At 37.2% G+C, this 20,660-nt stretch overlaps 1 protein-coding gene across 1 annotated transcript; it reads right to left on the bottom strand.

The window, feature by feature from the left end:
• Positions 1–60: 60 nt before the first annotated feature.
• LOC146564521 (complement C4-B-like) lies at positions 61–19,651 on the bottom strand. Its single transcript, XM_085292389.1, has 41 exons — positions 19,550–19,651; positions 19,109–19,286; positions 18,785–18,956; positions 18,604–18,674; positions 18,385–18,473; positions 18,224–18,306; positions 18,034–18,121; positions 17,047–17,164; positions 16,791–16,932; positions 15,822–15,934; positions 15,583–15,735; positions 15,332–15,499; positions 15,046–15,237; positions 14,368–14,511; positions 14,148–14,271; positions 13,737–13,808; positions 13,436–13,648; positions 13,214–13,325; positions 12,897–12,967; positions 12,672–12,811; positions 12,350–12,565; positions 12,211–12,265; positions 12,044–12,133; positions 11,752–11,958; positions 11,397–11,475; positions 11,028–11,223; positions 10,801–10,896; positions 10,252–10,414; positions 6,411–6,592; positions 6,123–6,281; positions 5,968–6,027; positions 5,805–5,895; positions 5,561–5,729; positions 5,350–5,434; positions 3,618–3,692; positions 3,443–3,545; positions 3,266–3,355; positions 966–1,064; positions 777–860; positions 503–635; positions 61–425 (listed from the first exon to the last, which is right to left on the bottom strand). Exons 1-41 carry the CDS (start codon positions 19,612–19,614, stop codon positions 287–289), a joined length of 5,079 nt encoding a protein of 1,692 aa, XP_085148515.1. The 5' UTR covers positions 19,615–19,651; the 3' UTR covers positions 61–286.
• Between the last annotated feature and the right edge of the window lie 1,009 nt (positions 19,652–20,660).

Here is a 20,660-nt window from a genome sequence, read left to right as displayed (position 1 = left end):
CATAGGTTTTTACCTTTGCTGTTTCACAAAAGGTTAAAAAGGGAATGTCCAGAATTTAGACTTTTTGAATGCAGGATATTTTATTAAAGCAGTTTAGAAGGAGCAAAGGAAAAGCCAAATCACTAGATACATGCAGAACATACATGTGCAACTATGTGATGTGGCAGTAGAATAAGCCAAAAAGTAAAAGCAACAACAGAAACTCTTAACATCCATGCTAACTGTGTATCTGATGGGAAATTCATTTAACTGACTTGCATGAAAATGAAAATGAGAGCAGGTTGCTTCACTGTCTGCAGCCATCCACCTTGTACTCATCTACAAACTCATCAAACTCCTTGCAAACATATTTATTGACACTTTTACTACATTCTACTGAAGGTTTCTTTTCAACCCACGTGTTTGATTCCAGCAGATACTGCATCCTATAAAAAGAAAAAATGGTTGACCAGAGAATCATTTTATGAAAACACACTTTCCTTAATATCACTGACATACTCACATTCCACTTGAATCTTTTGTCGTGCCATCTTTGCCCATGATGAGATACTGTTTTTCCAAGTGTAATTTTCCTTTGCAGTGAACCCTCTTAGCAAACACTCGGACTGAGTTCTCACTCACTGACGCATCGTTATCTAGCAGAAGGATTAGACTCAATAAATTATATTCATTATAATCATAATATTTAAAGAAAGCTTTTTAATAAACATAATGAAACATACGATATAAGAGTCAGTTTTACAGCATCTTATAAGGCTTGTAGTTAGTTCACTTACTTGATCTGAGAACATCAATTACAGAAGTAGTGTACAGCTCAAAGTTACTCTTCACAGAAATGCTGGTGACCTCAACAATGTATGCTGGAAAACAAACAAAAAAAAGGCTTAATATGATTAATATTTAAAAATCATGATAGCAAGCAGTTATTATTTGATGCAAATAAATGTTTTGTTTAGAATACACACCATAATCTACGATAGGGAAGAAGCAAGCATGTTGGACACGGTTAATCTTCCTAATTCTTCTTCTTCGATTGAATGTATCTTGTAGTTTATGACAAGGTCCTATAAAAACATGAATGAACATGAGTGAGTTTTCAATTATACATCAACCTAATAAGGCACTGGAATGCTTTTATTCACAAATACTTGTCAGAATGTGTGCATATTAAGCTAATTGCTTTCAAACACTATCTAATATTCATTGGTAGATGTCATTCATTCATTGTTTGCATGATAATCGATTACACAGCAGGGTGATTTTACAGTCATATGATGCATTTTGGGTTTAAATCAATATTTCTCATTCATAGACTACAGTAACATTCACGGACGGTCGATATATATTACTGCATATACTATATTACCAGTATAGTAAGTATTCATTTACCCATCCAAATCATTAAATTCAGGTGTTCTTCCATGGTCACAGGTATCTAAAATCAAGTACCTAAGCATGCTTCTGCAAACATTTGTGAACAAATGGTTCGCTCTCAGGAGCTCAGTGAATTCCAGCGTGGTACCATGATAGGATGCACCTGCCCTTGCAGCTAAATATTCCAGAGTCAAGTGTTGGTATTATAATTAAGTGGAAGTGATGGGAAACAACAGCAATTCAGCCACAAAGTGGTAGGGCAGTCAAATCACAGTGTGGGGTTGGCAGATTTTGAGGCACGAGCGCACAGAGGTCGCCAGATTTCTGCAGAGTCAGTACCTACAAACTTCATGTGGCCTTCAGGTTGGCATTTCTCAAGCTTCTCGTGCTCTTCCTGCCTGATGTAGCTATCACTTGGTATAGCTAGATCTATTGCTGCAGCCATCTTCCTCTGCTTCTCCACTACTACTTTGTCTGGCTGCTTAGCCATCACCAGTTTGTTAGTCTGATAGGATCTTAGCTTGGTTATCCCATTTTGACCTCAGGTCTTACTCAGCACAAATGTTCCAGTACAGACACTTTGGTTATGATAATCCTGTTCAGAGAGGTGGCTGCGGGCTGCTTTTAGACCCACTAACCACTAAGCATCGTTGTTATGTGTTGCATCCTTCTCCCATATGTTTTTCTAGTTTTCCTTCATTTCCAGGCTGAGTGGGGCTGTTCTCATATTGTTCCCCTGCCACCTAGAGTACTCCTTGAATGGTTCAGTGGAGTATAGCTGGTTTATTCTCCTGCCTTCTATCTCTGTATTCTACCTCATCAAGGGGTGAGCCAAGGCTGGGATCCTTTTTTTGGCAGGCCTCGGATTACTTCTTAGACCCTTTGTCAGTTAACACTGTTCTGCAGTTGGCTAACTGACCTTTATCTTGACCTCTAGTCTCCTTATCCATACAGGGTACTGCTCCTTGTGGCCCTTCATCTTGTAGCCAAGTATCTGAAGGATAACTGTTGCTGTGATATAGATCACCTGGTTGATTTCAGTGATGGTCGCAGTAGGGATACTCTGTAACTCTGGATTAAATCTTATGGTAGATGTTCAGAGTTTTGGTATTCATTCATGGAGGGTCCAGCTTAGCCGGGATCTTCTCTTTCAGGTCAGTTGCTCTGGCTTTTAATGTACCTGTTTTTTCTTGATACCTGATCTCAGTGTGTGGGGATGATGATATCTCCCTCCTAACCTGATATCCTGATTCTCCCTTGCTATAGCATTTGTGTTGTATCTCATCAATCTCTAGTTGCAATAGCAGTTGCTTCTTGAAAATGTTGGAACACTGAGCTACCAGTGTTTTGAATGTTAGTCTAGATGAAGAATTCATCGGTCCCACATCCTCTTTCACTAGGGTTACATGTATAGTAGTGTTACAGCAGTTCTCTATTATCATCCCTTATCAACTTATGCTTTGTCCTAGTAGCCTAATTCTCATCAGTATACCCTGGTACCTCAACACCTGACGCACACCTTGTTAATCCTGGAGACATCCGAGCCACTATGGCTTTATTTATGTCTCGCTCATCCGATGTGGGTGTATTTAGGTGCACCCTTAATGAGCCCTGTGAAAAATTTCTTTCTTACATTAAATGAAAAAGGAGTTTCAACAGAGTCTGTGCAGCCCAATCACAAATATGGGCTAGTGGTCTGTGGCAAAAGCAGTTTAAAGAAAATTTCATCTAATTTTGAGTTATGCTTTACAAACAGCACTGATAATAAAATAAAGATTGTTTCAGCTGAGATAGTTACATTAATTTGACTGTTTCAGTGTTTTCCAGATTTAGATGTTTCAGTTTAGACAGAGGCCCTAATAAAGATTGAACAGTAAAAGTATTTTCCTACTTTCTGCGCATTGGCACACGTCCTCCGAACACAATGTGGAGACCATCTTGCTTCTTTGCGGTGCAGAATAGAACACAGTACACTTTCGATCTGCAGGAAAAACACAAATAGTCCTGATGATAAAATCCCTTCTTTCCTAACAAATACATACAGAAATTTCTGAAATGAAAATCTTACTTGGTTCATAATAATCATAGAACGAGACTGGAGCAGGCTGTAGAAGACCAACCGGTACCTGCTGTGTAGCTTCAAAACTAATACATTCCTCAGATTTAAAAAGCTAGAGAGATTAAAAAAATGTTTCAGTGTTGGCCAAGTACAATTATTGTATATAATTTGAATTCAGCAGTACCTCATTGAAGTAGAGCAGAACTTTTCCAAAAGACTCCTCAAAATGGGAAATGTATTGCTCAGATGGCTCCATTAGCTGGAGAAGACAAGAATTAATTGATTCTACGTTATAGCAAAAAGGAAGTTTCTGAAGTTTACCTTTGATTTCCTTTTATTCCTTTGTATTTTATCTATTCATGTCCATGTGTGTTATCTTTCCATTTAGTTATTTCCCTTCCTTTTTCCTTCCCCAGCTGAAAATAATGTGCCGGGAGTCCAGTGTTCTCACCGGTTCTAGTGAGCCTCGACCTCCCAGTGGGGCAACAGACTTTTGCAAATATGTGATGTCTTGATTAATCGAGCAGATATTTGAAGTTTACACAGCTACATTCTCGCCTGAAAATATCTTAAAGGTTTAGTTTGTGAACCAGAAAGAGTAATATTAAAACTAAGTAGCTGCCGCCATTGTTAGAAACTGGAATTGGTTGGGCGCGCTATGAATTCTGGGATAGTTTGGGCCACAAAGGATACACCCAACCAATCTTTCAAATCAGGGAAAATGAAGGACGCATTTGTCTGCCCCATTTGGTGCATCCTTCGAATTGGGATGGCCTTCGTCGCCTGGCTGTGACGTAATCGGCCTAGGAATTGGGACACAGCTAATATATGGTCTTTTGTTTGATCATATGAAGCTTTTCTCCTTCTCTAACAAGCATCAATGAGAAACCTTGATTCTTACAGAATGGAACTTCATTCCTTGCTTCTTTTTTCTGCTAGCTGTAAGATATTTCAAAGCAATTTTATGGCTATAGGCCTAAAGAAGCTTTGTTCTTGTTGATTGTCAGTTTAAAAATAAGTGTATTTGGAGTTTTGAAATCTGTGTTTATACTGCCTGTGTCCAAATGCAGCTAAAAAGGCTAAAACGTTACTACATGCCAGACAAAATGATTTAAACACCTTGATTCACAGAAGCACAGAATATTAAACATATCCAGGTGTTACCATTTGTTCCTAAAGTGCAAGTTGTACTGATAAAAAAATGACACAAGAAACATATCACATGACGCAAACACATGATACCTCTTTCATGTGAACATGATGGCATGATGATCATAGCTTGTTATAGGTCACACCCCAGTCACCCTCTATTTGAACTTTTGTTAAGTTCATGCATGTCTTTGCATTCTCTACTGAGCTACAGTTTTTACTTCCTGCTTTAGTTTGATAGTCCTTTGTCTCTCCTGCTTTGTATTTAGGTTTACTTTCCAAGTTTTCTTGTTGCTTATTAGCTGTGGTACACTCATGTTTCCACTCCTCCCTAATTGCCCTTTTGTGTCTGAGTGTACTTAAAGTGTTTTACTGTTGTTTGTGTTTTACTGTTGTGTTCACTACATGTTCTATGCTAGTTTTAGTTTATTTGGAGTTTGCTATCAACCAAAAAGGTTAACTTTTTGCTTACATCTGTTTACCTGTAGAGTCTGCTTCTGGGCCCTCACTCCTCCAAAATATGACATTATTTGTCTGAACTTTTGCTGTTTATAATTATTGGACTTTAAGTATTCATTGACTGCAGGACTGATTTGTGCCCTAATAATAATGGCTTGTTTTATTATGTGCCCTTTATTTCCTTTGATATCAGCATCCAGATGTGACACCCAGGACCACAGGTGACTAAAACAGATGTGGTCCTCCCTTGCTCCTGCTGAGCAAGCAAGGGACACAGTGATGAAGAGTAAGAAAAGACACCCACTAACCCTCTCCAAAGTTTTAGTTTCAGCCTTAAATCCACTCAGTAATGTGATGTCAGCAATGGCCATTCCTGTAAGATTGCTCTTCTGCCTATGGCCACGGAAAGGAAAAGAGATGTTCTGAGATGGCTCAGGAGTTGTGGACTTTTTATTGCAGAGTTCTTTCTTTTGTGTATATTAATAAATAATAAATGTGATGTGGATTTTTTTAACTAACCTGACACAGACAGTGTAGGTAACAGCCTCTTTTGTACTTAAGTTGTTATCAACAGTTCTCCTGTATCGGGTGTGAGCATCAGACCCCTCAATGGCTGTTCGTCCCAGGTCTTCCTGGTCTTGTTTTGCATCATCGTAGTCATAGTATTCATAATTTTCTAATATCGGAGCTAGATAGACAAAGATTAATGTAAGTGTGTGCCTTTTATCAGTAGTTGTGATTTGTTAGCATTTACAAATCTCACCAGTGTACTTCACTTTCCCCTCCACTCTGACACTGATAGACACCTGGTCACATTCATCCTTGGGTTCCAATAAATGGTAAGCCTTAACAATCTACAAGGGACATTTAGAGTCAATTATAGATCTGATTCATAATATAAAAACAAAGAAGTGAATCCAACATACTTTAAACTTAATTTCTCCTTTTCCAGTCAGATTTGCAGTGATTTTGTTCCCTGTAAATTTCTAGAACAACAGACACAAAAAAATGTATTTAGAAAAAAATTCAGAATGGGATTTAATCTTATATAGATATGTCTGAGTGCAATGTTTTATGATACCTTCAAGTCAGTTTCCACTCTTTCCTTCTTATTTTCCAGTTGAAGTGTTACAATTTCATTCCTTGTTGGGGATGTGAACTCTGCTTTCATTCTTGTTTCAGAACTGGCAGATTTCTTTAGCTCATACTCCGCGAGGGCTTCCAGGGCCACGAGGGTATCCTGGGAATGGTAAGAACTTATTAATATAATATTTAATATCTCTACTCTGATGGTGAATATATGATGTCAGACAAAAAGGGAAACAGGAGCTCCATTCAAAGATGTACTCTTTGGCTCTAGCCTAATCACCTGTGTTGACTTGAAGCCTCCATAATAGTTTTCTTGGGAGTTTAACCAGCAGGCTATTTCATCAGCCTCTTTCACATGCCCAAGCTGAACTGCAGTTAGGAGAGCATAGGCTGTTGTCTCTACTGTGATAGCATCCACCTTTTGGTTATCATCAGATGGCCAGAAAGAACAGCCATCTTTCCCTGGTAATTAAAGATGCATAAACAAATAAATCAAATAACAGCAAAGAGTAATGTAATTATTAAACAATATAATGCTAAGTGATCCTTCTTTCCAGATATCCCAACTTTTCTCAGTTGATCATCCATTATTAGCAATATCGAGAAATTCAATTTAAATTACAGATCGCAACAGTGGATTGTACACCAATCACCCAGACTTTGTGCATTGAAGGTAAGTCCAGTCCAATCGAGTTCTCAGTGTTGGTGTTGTTCCTACATAATCATAATAATTTTGTTCCAGAGTAAACATTGGAACTGACCATTGACATTGTTTAAGCATTTAGCCAAGAAGTTAGTGTAACCTAGCTGAGAAAATGTCTTTTATTTTTCAAATTTCTTTCTTTCTCCCTTTTATTTGTATCATTGCATTTTCACACTTTTACTTGAAAAAAATACTTGTTTTGAAAAGAGGTGCAATCCTCTCTCTAATTTTATTTTCCTGCTTCACAGATCGCGATGGGTGATACTAGTTTAGAAGCAATGCTCGTCCCGCCTTCCAAGCAGGAGGATCACCATCACGTATTAGCTAGGTCTTTTGCACTTTGAGAAGTAAACAAGACAGGCTGCAGACAGTCCATGCTGAACTATTGGGGTCTTCTTGTTGATAGGAGCATGAGCTAGAGAGACCGTGTGACTGTGTGCCTTGCTATGTTCGCCCTGATACCTCATCTTGTATTTATTTTGGTGTCTAAAAAGCAGCTTGAACTGATTCCTGGATTTTCTCCGGATGGAGATGGCGAGCTGGTGCCCAGACTGAACTGAACCCTTGTTAAAGAACTTCATTCTTTTCTACCGGTAACAAAACAATAACAGAACTGAAATTAAAAGCAATCTTGACTTGACTAATAGAACTTTGTTTTTTTTTGGTTTGTTTGCTTTGTTATGACAGCTTATTACTTGGTATTGTTGAAATTGTAAATTGTATCTTTTGTGTATCTTTTTCACTTGCATTCACCTCAGTTCCTGTTGTAATCCTGTCAAGCCTAGTCACTGGTCTATACTTTTGGCTACTTTTGGCTAGACTACTTAGCATGAGTCAGGGGTTACCTTAGCAAGGCAAGGCAAGGCAAGTTTATTTATATAGCTCAATTCAACAACAAGGTGATTCAAAGTGCTTTAGATAGACATTAAAAAATAAAAAGCATGATTTAAAATTGATTAAAAAAAACTGTAGATAAAATCAGAACAGTAGATAAAATCAGTAGTTAAAATATAAGTTTTGAAATTTAAGCTTAAAAGTGTGGATTTGGTGCTTTATTCAAATGCAGCTGAGAACAGGTGAGTCTTCAACCTGGATTTAAATAAACTGAGTGTTTCAGCTGATCTGAGGCTTTCTGGGAGTTTGTTCCAGATATATGGGGCATTAAAGCTGAATGCAGCTTCTCCGTGTCTGGTTCTGACTCTGGGAACTGATAAAAAACCGGATCCAGATGACCTGAGGGATCTGGAAGGTTCATACTGTGTCAGGAGGTCACTGATGTATTTTGGTCCTAAACCATTCAGAGCTTTATAGACCAGCATCAGAACTTTAAAGTCTATCCTCTGACGGACAGGCAGCCAGTGTAAAGACCTCAGAGCTGGACTGATGTGGTCCACTTTTTTGGGTCTTAGTGAGGACTCGAGCAGCAGAGTTCTGAATGAACTGTAGATGTCTGACTGATTTTTTAGGTAGACCTGTAAAGATGCTGTTACAGTAATCAAGCCTACTAAAGATGAATACATGAACTGGTTTTTCCAGGTCCTGTTGAGACATCAGATCTTTTATCCTTGATAAAAAACTTGAAACTGCTTTTTCAATGATCTTACTTAAAAATGGGAGATTTGAGATCGTCCTGTGGTTGTTCATTTGTGTCTTGTCAAGATTGTCCTTTTTCAGTATAGGTTTAATTACAGTTTTTAGTGGTTCTGGAAACACACCTGACATTAAAGAAAAGTTGACGATCTGTAACAGGTCTGACTCCAAAGTCTTTGAGACCTTTTTGAAAAAACTTGTTGGCAGGACATCTAAACAGCAAGAGGAGGAGTTCAGTTGACCTAAGATGTCCTCCAGGTCTTTGCTGTTAATAGGGTGAAACTGTTTTATGGTGTTTAAACAGTTTTTCGGTGGACACAGTACATATTCTGAATCTGCTGTTGATATACCAATTGCTTGTCTAATCTTTTGGATTTTGTCTGTGAAGAATTTGGCGAAGTCATTGCAGGCCATGGTCGAATGAAGTTCAGCTGCCACTGACACAGGAGGGTTTGTTAGCCTGTCAACTGTAGAAAATAAGACCCGAGCATTATGACTGTTTTTAGTGATGATGTCAGAGAAGTAGGACCTCCTTGCACTCCTCAGTTGTGAATTATAATTGTGAAGTTTCTCTTTATAGATGTCATAATGAACCTGGAGGTTTGTTTTTCTCCATCTGCGCTCAGCTTTCCTACACTCTCTTTTTTCATTTTTCACCAGTGTGGAGTTTCTCCAGGGAGACTTTTTCCTTCCAGAGATAATCTTCACCTTAATGGGAGCAATAGAGTCCATTACATTTAACATTTTAGCATTGAAGCTATTGACGAGCTCATTGACTGAACCTCTGGACAGGTCAGGTGTTAATGGGAAGACCTGGTTAAATATCTCACTACTGTATTCAGTTATGCACCGTTTTGTGATCACTGCTGTTGATATATTTGTGTGGGCTGAAATTTTACTGTCAAAGAAAACACAGTAATGATCAGACAGGCCCACATCAGACACAGTAACCTTTGAAATGCTCAGACCCTTGGAGATCAGTAGGTCAAGAGTGTGTCCTCTATTATGTGTGGCCTCTGTTACATACCGAGAAAAAGAAACACAACTTTGGATGGGGCCTTCAGCCGTAAAGCCACATATTCAAAAGACTGAAAACTTCCAGGTGATAGCTGCTTACATTGAAATGATTCATTGAATAAGACAGCAACCCCCCCCTCTCCTGCTCACCCTGGCCTCACTGATAAAACTGTAGTTAGGAGGGGTCGTCTCGATGAGAACAGCTCCACTGTTACTTTGGTCCAACCAAGTTTCAGTTAAAAACAGTTATCATTAATTAAAAATGTTTTCCCAGCTAAGGATCTAATGTTTAATAAAGCCAACTTAAGTGTTTTAGAGTGTTTGGGAGCAGTCTGTGGCACACAAGGTATGTTTACTATATTTAAAGATCTTTTAGAGTGCCGCTCTCTGTGTTTTGACCAGGCCACATGTCTCCTTCTGTCACCTAAAAGTACAGAAATTTGAAAACCTTCTAGTAAACAGGGTCCCAGCTTCTCCTGGGAAAAGAAGCAAAGCATTTAAAGAGCAAAGAGAGGAAGCGTCCACACTCACAAAAGGGGGAGGAGCAAGCCTGAAGTTGGCTAACACCAAACCTAACTTGATCATTTATTTATTATACTATATAACTTATTAAATAAATCACTTGAAATGCTTACCATTTGTTCCAGAAAAGAGTTCTACATAATGAAGGGAATTTGTTTTTCTTTTTTCCCATATTTCAAAGCAATGACATCACAACAATATGGCTGGTTAGTTGCAATTTTGATCCCGGACTAACATTATTATGGTGATGCAGAAACAGCCCTTACATAAGAATATCAGATACACCTACTTTTAACAGCCCCTGCTTTAAGTTTTGCCCATGTACGTGAATGATCTGTTCCTTCTGGCAGGCACACTGAGAGCCAATAGGCTGTAATGGCAATGGCATAGGGATGCTGAAGCTCCGCTAGGTGTGATAGGAGATATGATGTCGATCTCAAAATACTTGCTTCCTAGCGGCAGAATAAAGAATAAGTGAAAAAAAAATTAAAAGTTCCAATGCAAATTATTAATTGCCATTTATAAGAGAAACATCATAATCATACAAACATGTTGTACTGGGAGATATTACTATTTAAATTAAATGTTATCATTCCAACTTTTGATGACGTTCTGCTTTCTTCATTTTTCTGATCAATAGTGTTTGAAATTTGATCATAAAATAAAATTCTGTTAAGCGTATTTTTGTATTTGATGAGTCATCAGAGTTATGAGGATTCATCCTCAGTGCAACTTGACTCTTGATATTTTAATTAGCTTTTGAGATGATTGACTACGTTGTCCCACTGTCACTGCTAATAACAGTTAGCACAGACAGTAGGTTCAAATATCAACTTACCACATCATTTCGCACTTCAAGCTGGAGGAATTCAAGGGACCGGTACAATGCAATAGTCATAAACGCAGTCATGGATGCATCTTGGTTTTTGCCTTTCTACATTAAACACACAGAAACAGTAGTGTGCATTCAAATGTATGTACTTCAGATTTATCTATAAAAATCTGATACTGGGTTTACATATAGGCCAACATGCAGACCATGTTTTAACTTTTGAGAGAAGTTACCAGGACTCCTCTGTGTATCACAGGATTTGGATCACTGAACGACCCATCCTGAGTATTCTGTATTTTGAGCAGGTATTTGACTGGTTTCCTGATATTTATTTCTGGCACAACTTTATTAATTCGACCCTGCAGTCCAAAAACGGCTGTTTGGCGTTGTGCCACCAATGAAAATATTTTCACTACAAGGGCAGTCACCCTGAGGACAAAAGAAGATAAACAAGTGAAAAGAGCATATGGAAAAGTTTGTTTAATAGTCGTACAGAGTAAAAATGAAGAAAATTTGTTTTTATGTGACACTGTGACAGTAACAACCAAAAAACAACAAAAATTGAAGAAGTAATAATAATAGTGGCAATAACAAATACTCACCAATTACTGCTGTGTGTATAGAATGAGCCATAAGATCCATCAGCTTTGGTTCCCCATTTTGTCATAACCCACGTATAGCCTGATTAAATATATATATATATATATGTATGTATATAATATTTACAACATAACTGCTTTTTCAGTTACACCAGACAACATATTCAATCGACCAGCCCAACCTAATTTTCAGTGCCACAGATCAATATTTTTTTTCTTTTTTTTAAAGTATTTTTTAAAGACAAAGAATGGATTCAAGAGATAAGCCAAAAATATTAGAAATTACAATTACAAACATCCTCAATAAATAATAAAGATGTAGTTATACAAGGAATTAACTGTTCTGGTGTGTACCTACCATGCTCAATTTTATTAAGAGCATCATCTCTGCTTCCAGGAGGCAGCTCAAGCCACTGATTGCTCAAGTCAAGGTACCGGACAGCTAGAACTGTGGGAGCCAGTTTTGACATTGTCTGCTCTAAACATCCAGTTGGCAAAACGATCATCTTAGCAATTTTTTCAGGAGAAAGAAGTTTTCGTGCAAATGAACTGCCAAATCCCTTCCCTGTTAGATGAGAACACTGGAAAGTTAAGAGTCCAGCTATTTACGAACGTCTGTGAGTTGTATGTCTGTGTCTCTCAGTGTCTACCTTCTACTGAAACAAATATATTGGAGCTGGAGTCAGGGACTGTGTCATCTGGTAAGGATCCATCAATGATCAAGGTCTTTGAGCTTCTCCCTATCATAACAAAAGTAAGCTGATATAAAGATAACATCTGACATGAAGGTTTTACTGAGAAATACCGAATCACTCACCATCTAAGTTGAGGACTATGGTTTCTTCTTCTTCTCTCTTTTCAAATCCTTCCATCTATAACATAAGATGCCTTGGTTTGGATTGTTAATTACTATAAAAAACATTTCATAGAACGTTAAACTAATGCATTTCACTCACCTGCACATTCAAAGTTTTTTCTATTGCATCTATTCCGAAGCTATTCTCCATATCATAGAGACGTATTTTGATGGGTATTGGACCAGCGACCATGGGCACAGCAGAGAAGGAGACAAAGTGAGAGGATCGGGGTTCAAGAGTAATGTTAACGTAAGATGAGGTGGTGGCTGAACCAGGAGAGCAAAGCCCTTCAGTTTGTTCCATGTGCACTGCCACCTGTGAACATGCAGGTGTCCAAGAAGACAAAAAAATCTTTACTTATTCCACACAAAGTAGTTACTGTTTCCAGTGACACTCAGCGCTGATGTTGAGGTTAATCTACCTGCAGTTCGGAGTCATCATAGTTGTAGATAACAGGTGAAACCGACAGCTGCTCAAATTTTTTCACAAATGAGGGCAGTCTCAGAGACACAAATGACCTCTTAAAGGCTCTGATCTCCTCTGGCTTAACGACACAGAAACCTGAGTGAATAGAAATAAGTTGCAGTTAAGGAGCTCCTGTCAAAAATATCTGTGATGTGTTTATAAAGCACAGAGTTATTATTACCGGTGGATGGAGATAATGTGACAACCTGAATCTCCCATGTGGTGATGGAATCAGGAAGGAACAATGAGTAGCTACAAGAGTTTTTGATGAAGAGAAATCAAATTAAATCAAATCAATCAGACAAATGACACAGTTTATACTGGGGTTCAAAGATAAGCTGCTTAAGTGAAATAATCACACTCACAGTATTCCCAGCAACACCAATAAAGATGAGTACATAGACAAAGCTACTGCATAGTGTAATTACGCATCTAACCACTGTATTTGACTGGAAATGGAAAAAATGAAATATGTTTATTAACATTAAAAATGCTTACGTTCTTTTGTTGGTGACTTCAAATTCTACAAATTCAAAGCTTGGGGGGAAATATCTTCGAATGTATTGAGACGTGTCCAAGAAGAAGTCTTCGATATCATCAGCGGTTGCACCTGAAAACAAAACAAAACAAAAAGATAAACAAACAAAAGTTCATAGTCAAACTTTAATAACCCATTAAAAGCTACTGAAGTTGATCTTTAAAGTGTCATTTTTATCTCACTCCTGCCAAATCCTTTTTGGAGTTCTTCTTGGATCATTTTTTGTCTTAGACGCTCGGCTTCAAGGCAGCACCTTAAAAAGACTTCAGCACAAGTTGGATTTTTTTTCACTAGAAGGACCCGATCTGCTCTTTCCTGACAAGTTCGCTCCATTGGGATTCGAGAAAATCCATGAACACAACACTCTTGCAGGCTTTCCTCTGTGTAGTTCAGTTCTAAAGGGAATGAGAAAAGACAAATGATGCACTTTCAGGAGGTATTTTTGTTATAAGACTAACATTTTCAATACCAGAATCCTCTTACTTAAGGTCATCATTTCCTGTTCAAGGTCCACTGAGCGTCTTTGTCGCACAGATGGTGAAGCACAGCCAAAGTCTGAATGCAACAGAAAAAAAATAAAATAAAATAAATATATATATATATAAAATTAACAGTAACAGTCAGCATACCTCATACATTTGCTCAACAGTAGCTTTATTTTAACTTTCAGCTTTTGTCTATTTAAAAAAATCCTTGTTGCTTTTTAAGGTCAACAGGGCCCATATTACAAGAATAACACAATAGTGGTGTGTAATCAGCACTTCCTAAGACTTTTTTGAACCCATATTTTGGATAACTGTCTATTCCAGCAGACAACCATTTATTTGACACCAAATATAAAACACAAACTCTTTTCATTTAGTATTTTCATTTCAATGTTAATTTTTCTCTTACCCTTTCTCCATACAGACAGATCGTTAGATACAGCAGCCAAGCCAGCGTCTAACAGAACTGATGCTGAGTCAGGTCCACCACCATAGGAACAACCCAGATCATATGAGTTCATAGTAGAGAATACCTGACAATTGAGAAGAAAAGCTTAGACTTACTACTATGATTACCTATAAATGACAAAAAATACCATAAGTATGAAAGTAGTGTGTAAGACTGTAACCTGTTTGGGTGTGAGTTTATTGTCAGCATTGAGAGCGTAGAAGGCCTTATCCACAGCCAGCAAAGCCACTTTTGCTCTGTTCCCATGTAGATCAAAGTCTATCTTTGATTGTGTTTTAGGTGCAAATGGACCTTTGGGTTGAACCTAAATTAAGACATTTAAGATATACAAGGATTTTCATTATTTTATGTTCAGTCAAGGAAAATTCAAATAGTACTTCTAAAACCAAAATCAAATAAATCTATCAATATAAATACATGTAGACAGGGTAAATCTAAATTATTTAAATATATGCTATGTTTGTACACTTCCATTAGTTAAATATTTGTATGTAATGTCACTTCCTGTGTGTGTGTGTGTGTGTGTGTGTGTGTGTGTGTGTGTGTGTGTGTGTGTGTGTGTTGGAGTGGGGGGTGTTATATGATGATCTAAATGATCATTGGAACAATTTATTAACCCCTTAAAAATAAGAGGAAATTACATAGATAAACTAATATTCATAGGACATATTACAGTGTCCTGCAATGTTCTTGTCCAAATACTTATGGAAGTTATAGGTTAACAAACACTAAAAAAGGATCCAAATTAATGAGAATGAACAGATTTAAGCGCACACATTTGAAATAGTTTTGCTTTCTCTGCTCGTGCTGCACTTTTTTATCTGTTCTGTTTACTTACCTTGACATTTAGCTCACATTCATCCCTGACATCTACCCACACTGAATCAGCTATGACATGACCGTTAGTGTTGTGATAGTAGCCAATCACACGGAACGATGGAACCATATTATGTGTTATCTGCAGTTGGTGTTTAGCTGATATACCAAGTGGGAGTGAGCCGGTGTTTACTACAATTCCCCGGCTTAAGACCTGAAACAAAGACAATTAAAACGTGTAAAATCAAGACAAAATGCTGCTCCTTTATGAGAATACACAATATTGCATTTAGTCAGATATTTCTGACCATGTAGTGTATATATCCACTGCGTGGGCTGTTGATGGTGTTGAATGTTATGGTAAGGAATCCATTCACAGAGTAGATCCTGCTGGTAAAAGTCATGTAAAGGTAGCTGTCATGTTGAGAGGAAGCACGTCGCATTATTTTTCTCTCTCGTAATCCATTTGTAGAAACCTGTTGGAGGCAGATGAACAAACAGTTAAAACTGGAATCAAATCTGTTAAACAACACCTTTGAATAAGGTTGGGGATACTAACTTCAACTGTAATATCAGCTTTATCATGAACATTAAAAGTATTGAACAGTGCCCCGTCTTGATCAGTGGTGCCTTCCCAAGGCTGTGATGTTGGTAGATTAATATTTACTGGCACACCAACTGCTGGAGAGCCATCTGGCAGACGCACGAGCACCTATATGAAAAACAAAGAAAAGTGTTATATTAAAGATCATTACAGTAATTTGTGTAACTATTCCCATGTGTTAGTTTCAGACATACCACCATGTCCAGTGGATATCCAGGAATAAAATGAGATCGAGTTCGAGAGAGGTCTATCGTGTATTTGTGGGCGAAGATTCGCAGGTAAACTTCTGCCTCTTGTATTTCACCACCTAGGCCAAAAAATGTACACAGTATTATCAAGAAAAATAAAAGGTCGCGTTAATATTTCTCCATGTCTTTGGCACATTGCAGTGGGTTTCTCTTTAGGTTTTAGTTGTATTAATATTAACTGCATTATCAGTCATATTGTAGTGTAAGTTCTGTCAATTAAATTAAAATTTCCATATAAAGTAATATATAGTGTTTGCACAGTAGGACAGTCTACTTCCACTAAGTTTCAGTAATTTAATAGTTTCATGAGATTATATTCCATCTAACCATTTTTATAACTGCTTTTGCAGTTGTAATGAAAATGGATGGGTGAAACTAGGGTAATGCAGAGACTGTACCACTCCCAGCTGACATATAGGTGAGACAGCGGGAAACATCTGGTGGTAACAGTATAACTTCTAGAGGGTAGAAAGTTTCTAAAATCTTGTTTACACCAGAGTCTGCAACTATTTTTTTCTCAAAACATAACTGCTCAAATACATTTCCAGAGGGTTACCCACATGGTGAGACTGACTTCTAAAAGGACAATGTTTGAATGATTTCAACACTGTCATATCTGCAGCTGTTGGTCTACTACTGTCCTTGTATGTTTTTCAAGATGCTTTATTTATTTAATTATATCTTGCTTTACTGTGACTATTGTACATTGTAATTCCTAAACTACAGTATACTAAAGTAAAAGAGAAGCAGTATTTAGATTGGCTCGTATGTCCTGTGTATGTATCCCGTGTATAAATTGACAATGAAAAATATTCGAATCTTTCACTTACCTACAAAGAACATTACTGATCAAGTAACAACAATAAAACTACAGTTGAATAATTACAAACGGATGAATGTAAATATCTACTTTACTTTGTATGTTGGTAACAAACACTCTCAAATAGAGTTGATCTCCATTTTCCTGCATCTTAGAGACAGTTGTGCTCAGCTGGTTCTGAAGTTTTGCATTTGTTTCATTTAACCAAAGAGAAACCTTTGCATTTCCATCTTTGACCTGCAACAAACAGTAAAGCTTTAAAAAAAATGCAACAATGCTGATTTACATTATGTTACTGATTTTAAAATTAGCAGGATTTTTGAATTTTGAATGGACTGTCTACATCCTCACCGAACCAGTCAGCTCTAGACCCTTGATAAAAGTGGTTTTCTGATCACTGGAGCCATGTTTTTTTACAACTCCAATTTGGCAGTGATAAGCTCCTTTAACCTTTTCACCATGTGTGTACCTAAAGAAGAAAAGCAAAGAAAGAAAGAAGGAAATATGATAGTAACATGTACACTTGAAGCATTCCTACAACTATCATATCTACAATTTTAACTGATTATCAATCAAGCAGAGGTCTTGGGTCTGGGTAATTGGTCACACAGGGTACAGATTTCCAGCTGAGCCTCGTTCAGGTCAGCTGCTGTCACCCTCAGCACATTCAGCGCAGTAGTTATTCTTGGGGCTTGGTACTCAGTCTTGAAGGTCGGGGATGATATCTCCTCCCTGACCTGACTGTTGTACCTCATCAGTTTCTATTTGTGATAGAAGTTGCTTTAGAACGGCATGTTGTAAAATCCTGTTGGGTCTCAGAGAATCCACAGGCCCCACATCCTCTTCATGTAACCCCTTCCACTGGGATTACTTGCAGCTCCCTATTCTCAATCACAAGAGACTCCACCCATCCTGCATCTCACCTGTTTGACCTACTGTCCTCTGGGAGGCGCTACAGGTCAATCCAAACCAGTACCAACAGACTCAGGAATGGTTTCTATCCACAGGTGATCTCCATACTGACCACATACACACAACCCAAACTCAAACATCAATAACTGTGACAAGCATACAACACACACACACACACACACACATGACAATGTGCAATATTACAGAACTCACTTTTAAAATGTTCATATTTTTGTTTTTTTAGATTTGTTTTTATTGTATTTATTCATACATGCTACAACGGGGAGGTGTTTCTAATTTCGCTGAACATCCTATGTTTAATGACAGGATATGGGATCTGACTATTTTCAAGGTTTTTCTTGATATTAATTTGTAAAGAAAGCTTATCAGCAGAGTTATTTTAACGGAAAGAAAATAAGTACTTACATTGCTGAGATGGTGAATTGAAGCTCTTCATCAGTCAACAAAATGTATCTCTGATCCATTGCGATGTTCACATCAAAGCTTGGTAAAACTAGAGTTTTTTAACAATAAACAATTTTTCCGAGTCAACATATACTTTCTGTGAATTTTAAGAACAATATAAACTGTGTGAATCAGTTTATAGTAAACTTACTAAATTTCTGAACTTTGAACTCTCTGAAGGCAGCATTTGCTTCATCATTCTCATAGTGTGCAGTAATCTTCCACGTACCCGTTCTTTACGAACAACAAAGTACAGTAAGCTTCAAAGTTGCTTGACATCTTCACTTTTATTTGAAATTTGTTGTAACCTACCGAGAGATTTCAGGTATGGGGAATGAGTGTTGATGTACTCCTCCCTTTGCAATCTTCATGATTTTCAGTATTTTGTTTCCAGCAGCATTCTATCATAGAGTGACCAAAACACAGACCAAGACAAGAAGGCAGGAAAACTGTATGTCTCTGTCTTTCAAAGTTATATTTCCAAAGATATATTTATAAAGAAAATATATAATATTAATAATTATAACTCACAATTACTGATATGTGGACAGGTTCCTCATGAGGCCTCATCGTGTGGTCAAGAGTGAAGATTCTGTACTTCACTAAAAGAACGATAACATAAAAGGAATATAAAATGTCTTTTTTTTAAAGGTTCACCGTTAGGTAAAGTCTGTAGAATTGCTTCATTTATTTTTTTTAACTTTGTTTTTACCTCTGTCTGCTGGGTTATAAATTGGCTGAGCTGTCTGAATGAAGATGTAGCCCCTGTGTTTTGACACCAGAACCCTTGTTAACTTCCTGTTGGGTGTGAAGGATTGGCTCTCTGCCACGAGCATAACGTAAGAAGGAAATTGAGGCAATCTTAACAAAGAAGCCATGTTTAGCTGTAAAGACGTAAATTATAAAGTTAGGGTAAAGTGGGTAGTTGCTACTCTGTTCTGTCTAAGCAACTTGAGGCAACTGTTGTTGTGATTTGGTGCTATATAAATAAAATTGAAATGTCTGTATTGTTTACTTTCTGGTGAAGTTTGCATACCTTGAGCTTAACTAGTTCTGTCTTCTCTCTGCATGAAGCATTTCCCTTCTCAGACAAAATAGTATTAGAAACCTCATCCTCCAGGTAGAGACTAACAGGTCTGTTACAAGTTTCCATCTGGACAAATACTTTCTCATTAACACCCACATGAAACACATTTGGGGCTGAGATGATGAATCTGCACACAAAAATGAAAGATAGTGTTTGCTGCATCATTCATTAATCTATTTCCCATTAAATGATTTTTCGATAACTATGCAATCTGCAGTGCTGCATGTTCAGTATTATCTACAACATGAACTCAAGTTGAGTCTTAGGAAAGATATATGGGAATACTAATACATGTAATTTATTTAATCTATAATGTCAATCTTCTATATAACAATAATAAATGAGTCAACATCGCATTAAAACATCACATTTAGTTCTTCCTAAATTTACCTGTTTTGCGCTGAACACTCCACGATCCATATTAGGAGCTGTATCACAAAAATGTGGCACATCATCGCGCTGCTTTGATTTCTTTGCCTGCTTTGACACAGACTTTCGATTAACTGAGGTTTTGTTAGTCATCCACCCCTGTATTTCACAACATTTGGATCTTATCACTGCCCTCCCCCTGGTTTGTTTTTCCAGCTTGAGCTGAAAAAACATCTATTGCATCTTAAAGTGATAAAACTACATGACACTCAAGACATAATATGATAACAGTTTAATACTACTAGATGTAGCATGTGTCCTGATGTGCGCTGATGTGTAACGTACATGTGATTTCCATAGTGTGAACATTTTGGTGTTAAAAATATACTTAATCTGTACAGATTTACATAAAACATAGATTTTAATTTTGCATATTACAATAGACTCTCAGGCCAACATTTCTGAGCACAAGATGTTTAATTTAAAAAAATCCTTTTTATATCCCTGCTTGGCTTGCTGCCTGGAAAGTGTTTATTCCTTTCTTTCACAATGTGTAACCATCTCCGTTCAAGCCAGATTTCCCGCATGTGATTTACAAGAAATCAAGTTCCCCCTCCCATACCTGTCACACTAAACAAATGGTTTATAAATGATTTACAAATAATCAGTTATGTTCATCATTATTCTTGGTAACAGCAGCTTCTTTTCTTTGAGCAAATCAGAGTATTTTTAATCTCCTATTAATAATAACTAAAGTGTCCCATTTAACACTGTACATGATCCATATTTGTGTATTGATCGTTCCCCTTTAAACAGCCAGTCTTTTGCAAATTGAGTGGCTCTGGTAATAATGACAAAGACTGAGATGATATCTAAAATTTTATTTTTCTACACAAACAGCTTGATAAAAGAAAATATTTCATTCATTATATATTTTCTAAGTCAGCAAAGCACATTGTGACATTTTATGTTAAACATCATTATTATAGTTATTAGATCAATTTAAGCTTAAAACATACGAACAATGGAATTAAATTAAAAGTTCAACTTAACATTAATGCAGCATTATATTCACTCGCACAAACAACTCTTGTGGAAATATAAACACAAACATCCATGTAAATATTGAATA

Source organism: Mchenga conophoros, linkage group LG11 (assembly GCF_057382185.1).
Source record: "Mchenga conophoros isolate Kocher_MC1m ecotype Shallow Benthic linkage group LG11, M_conophoros_male_GT1.1, whole genome shotgun sequence".
In the NCBI taxonomy this organism is placed as follows: domain Eukaryota; kingdom Metazoa; phylum Chordata; class Actinopteri; order Cichliformes; family Cichlidae; genus Mchenga; species Mchenga conophoros.
This window is presented reverse-complemented; position numbering and strand designations above follow the sequence as displayed.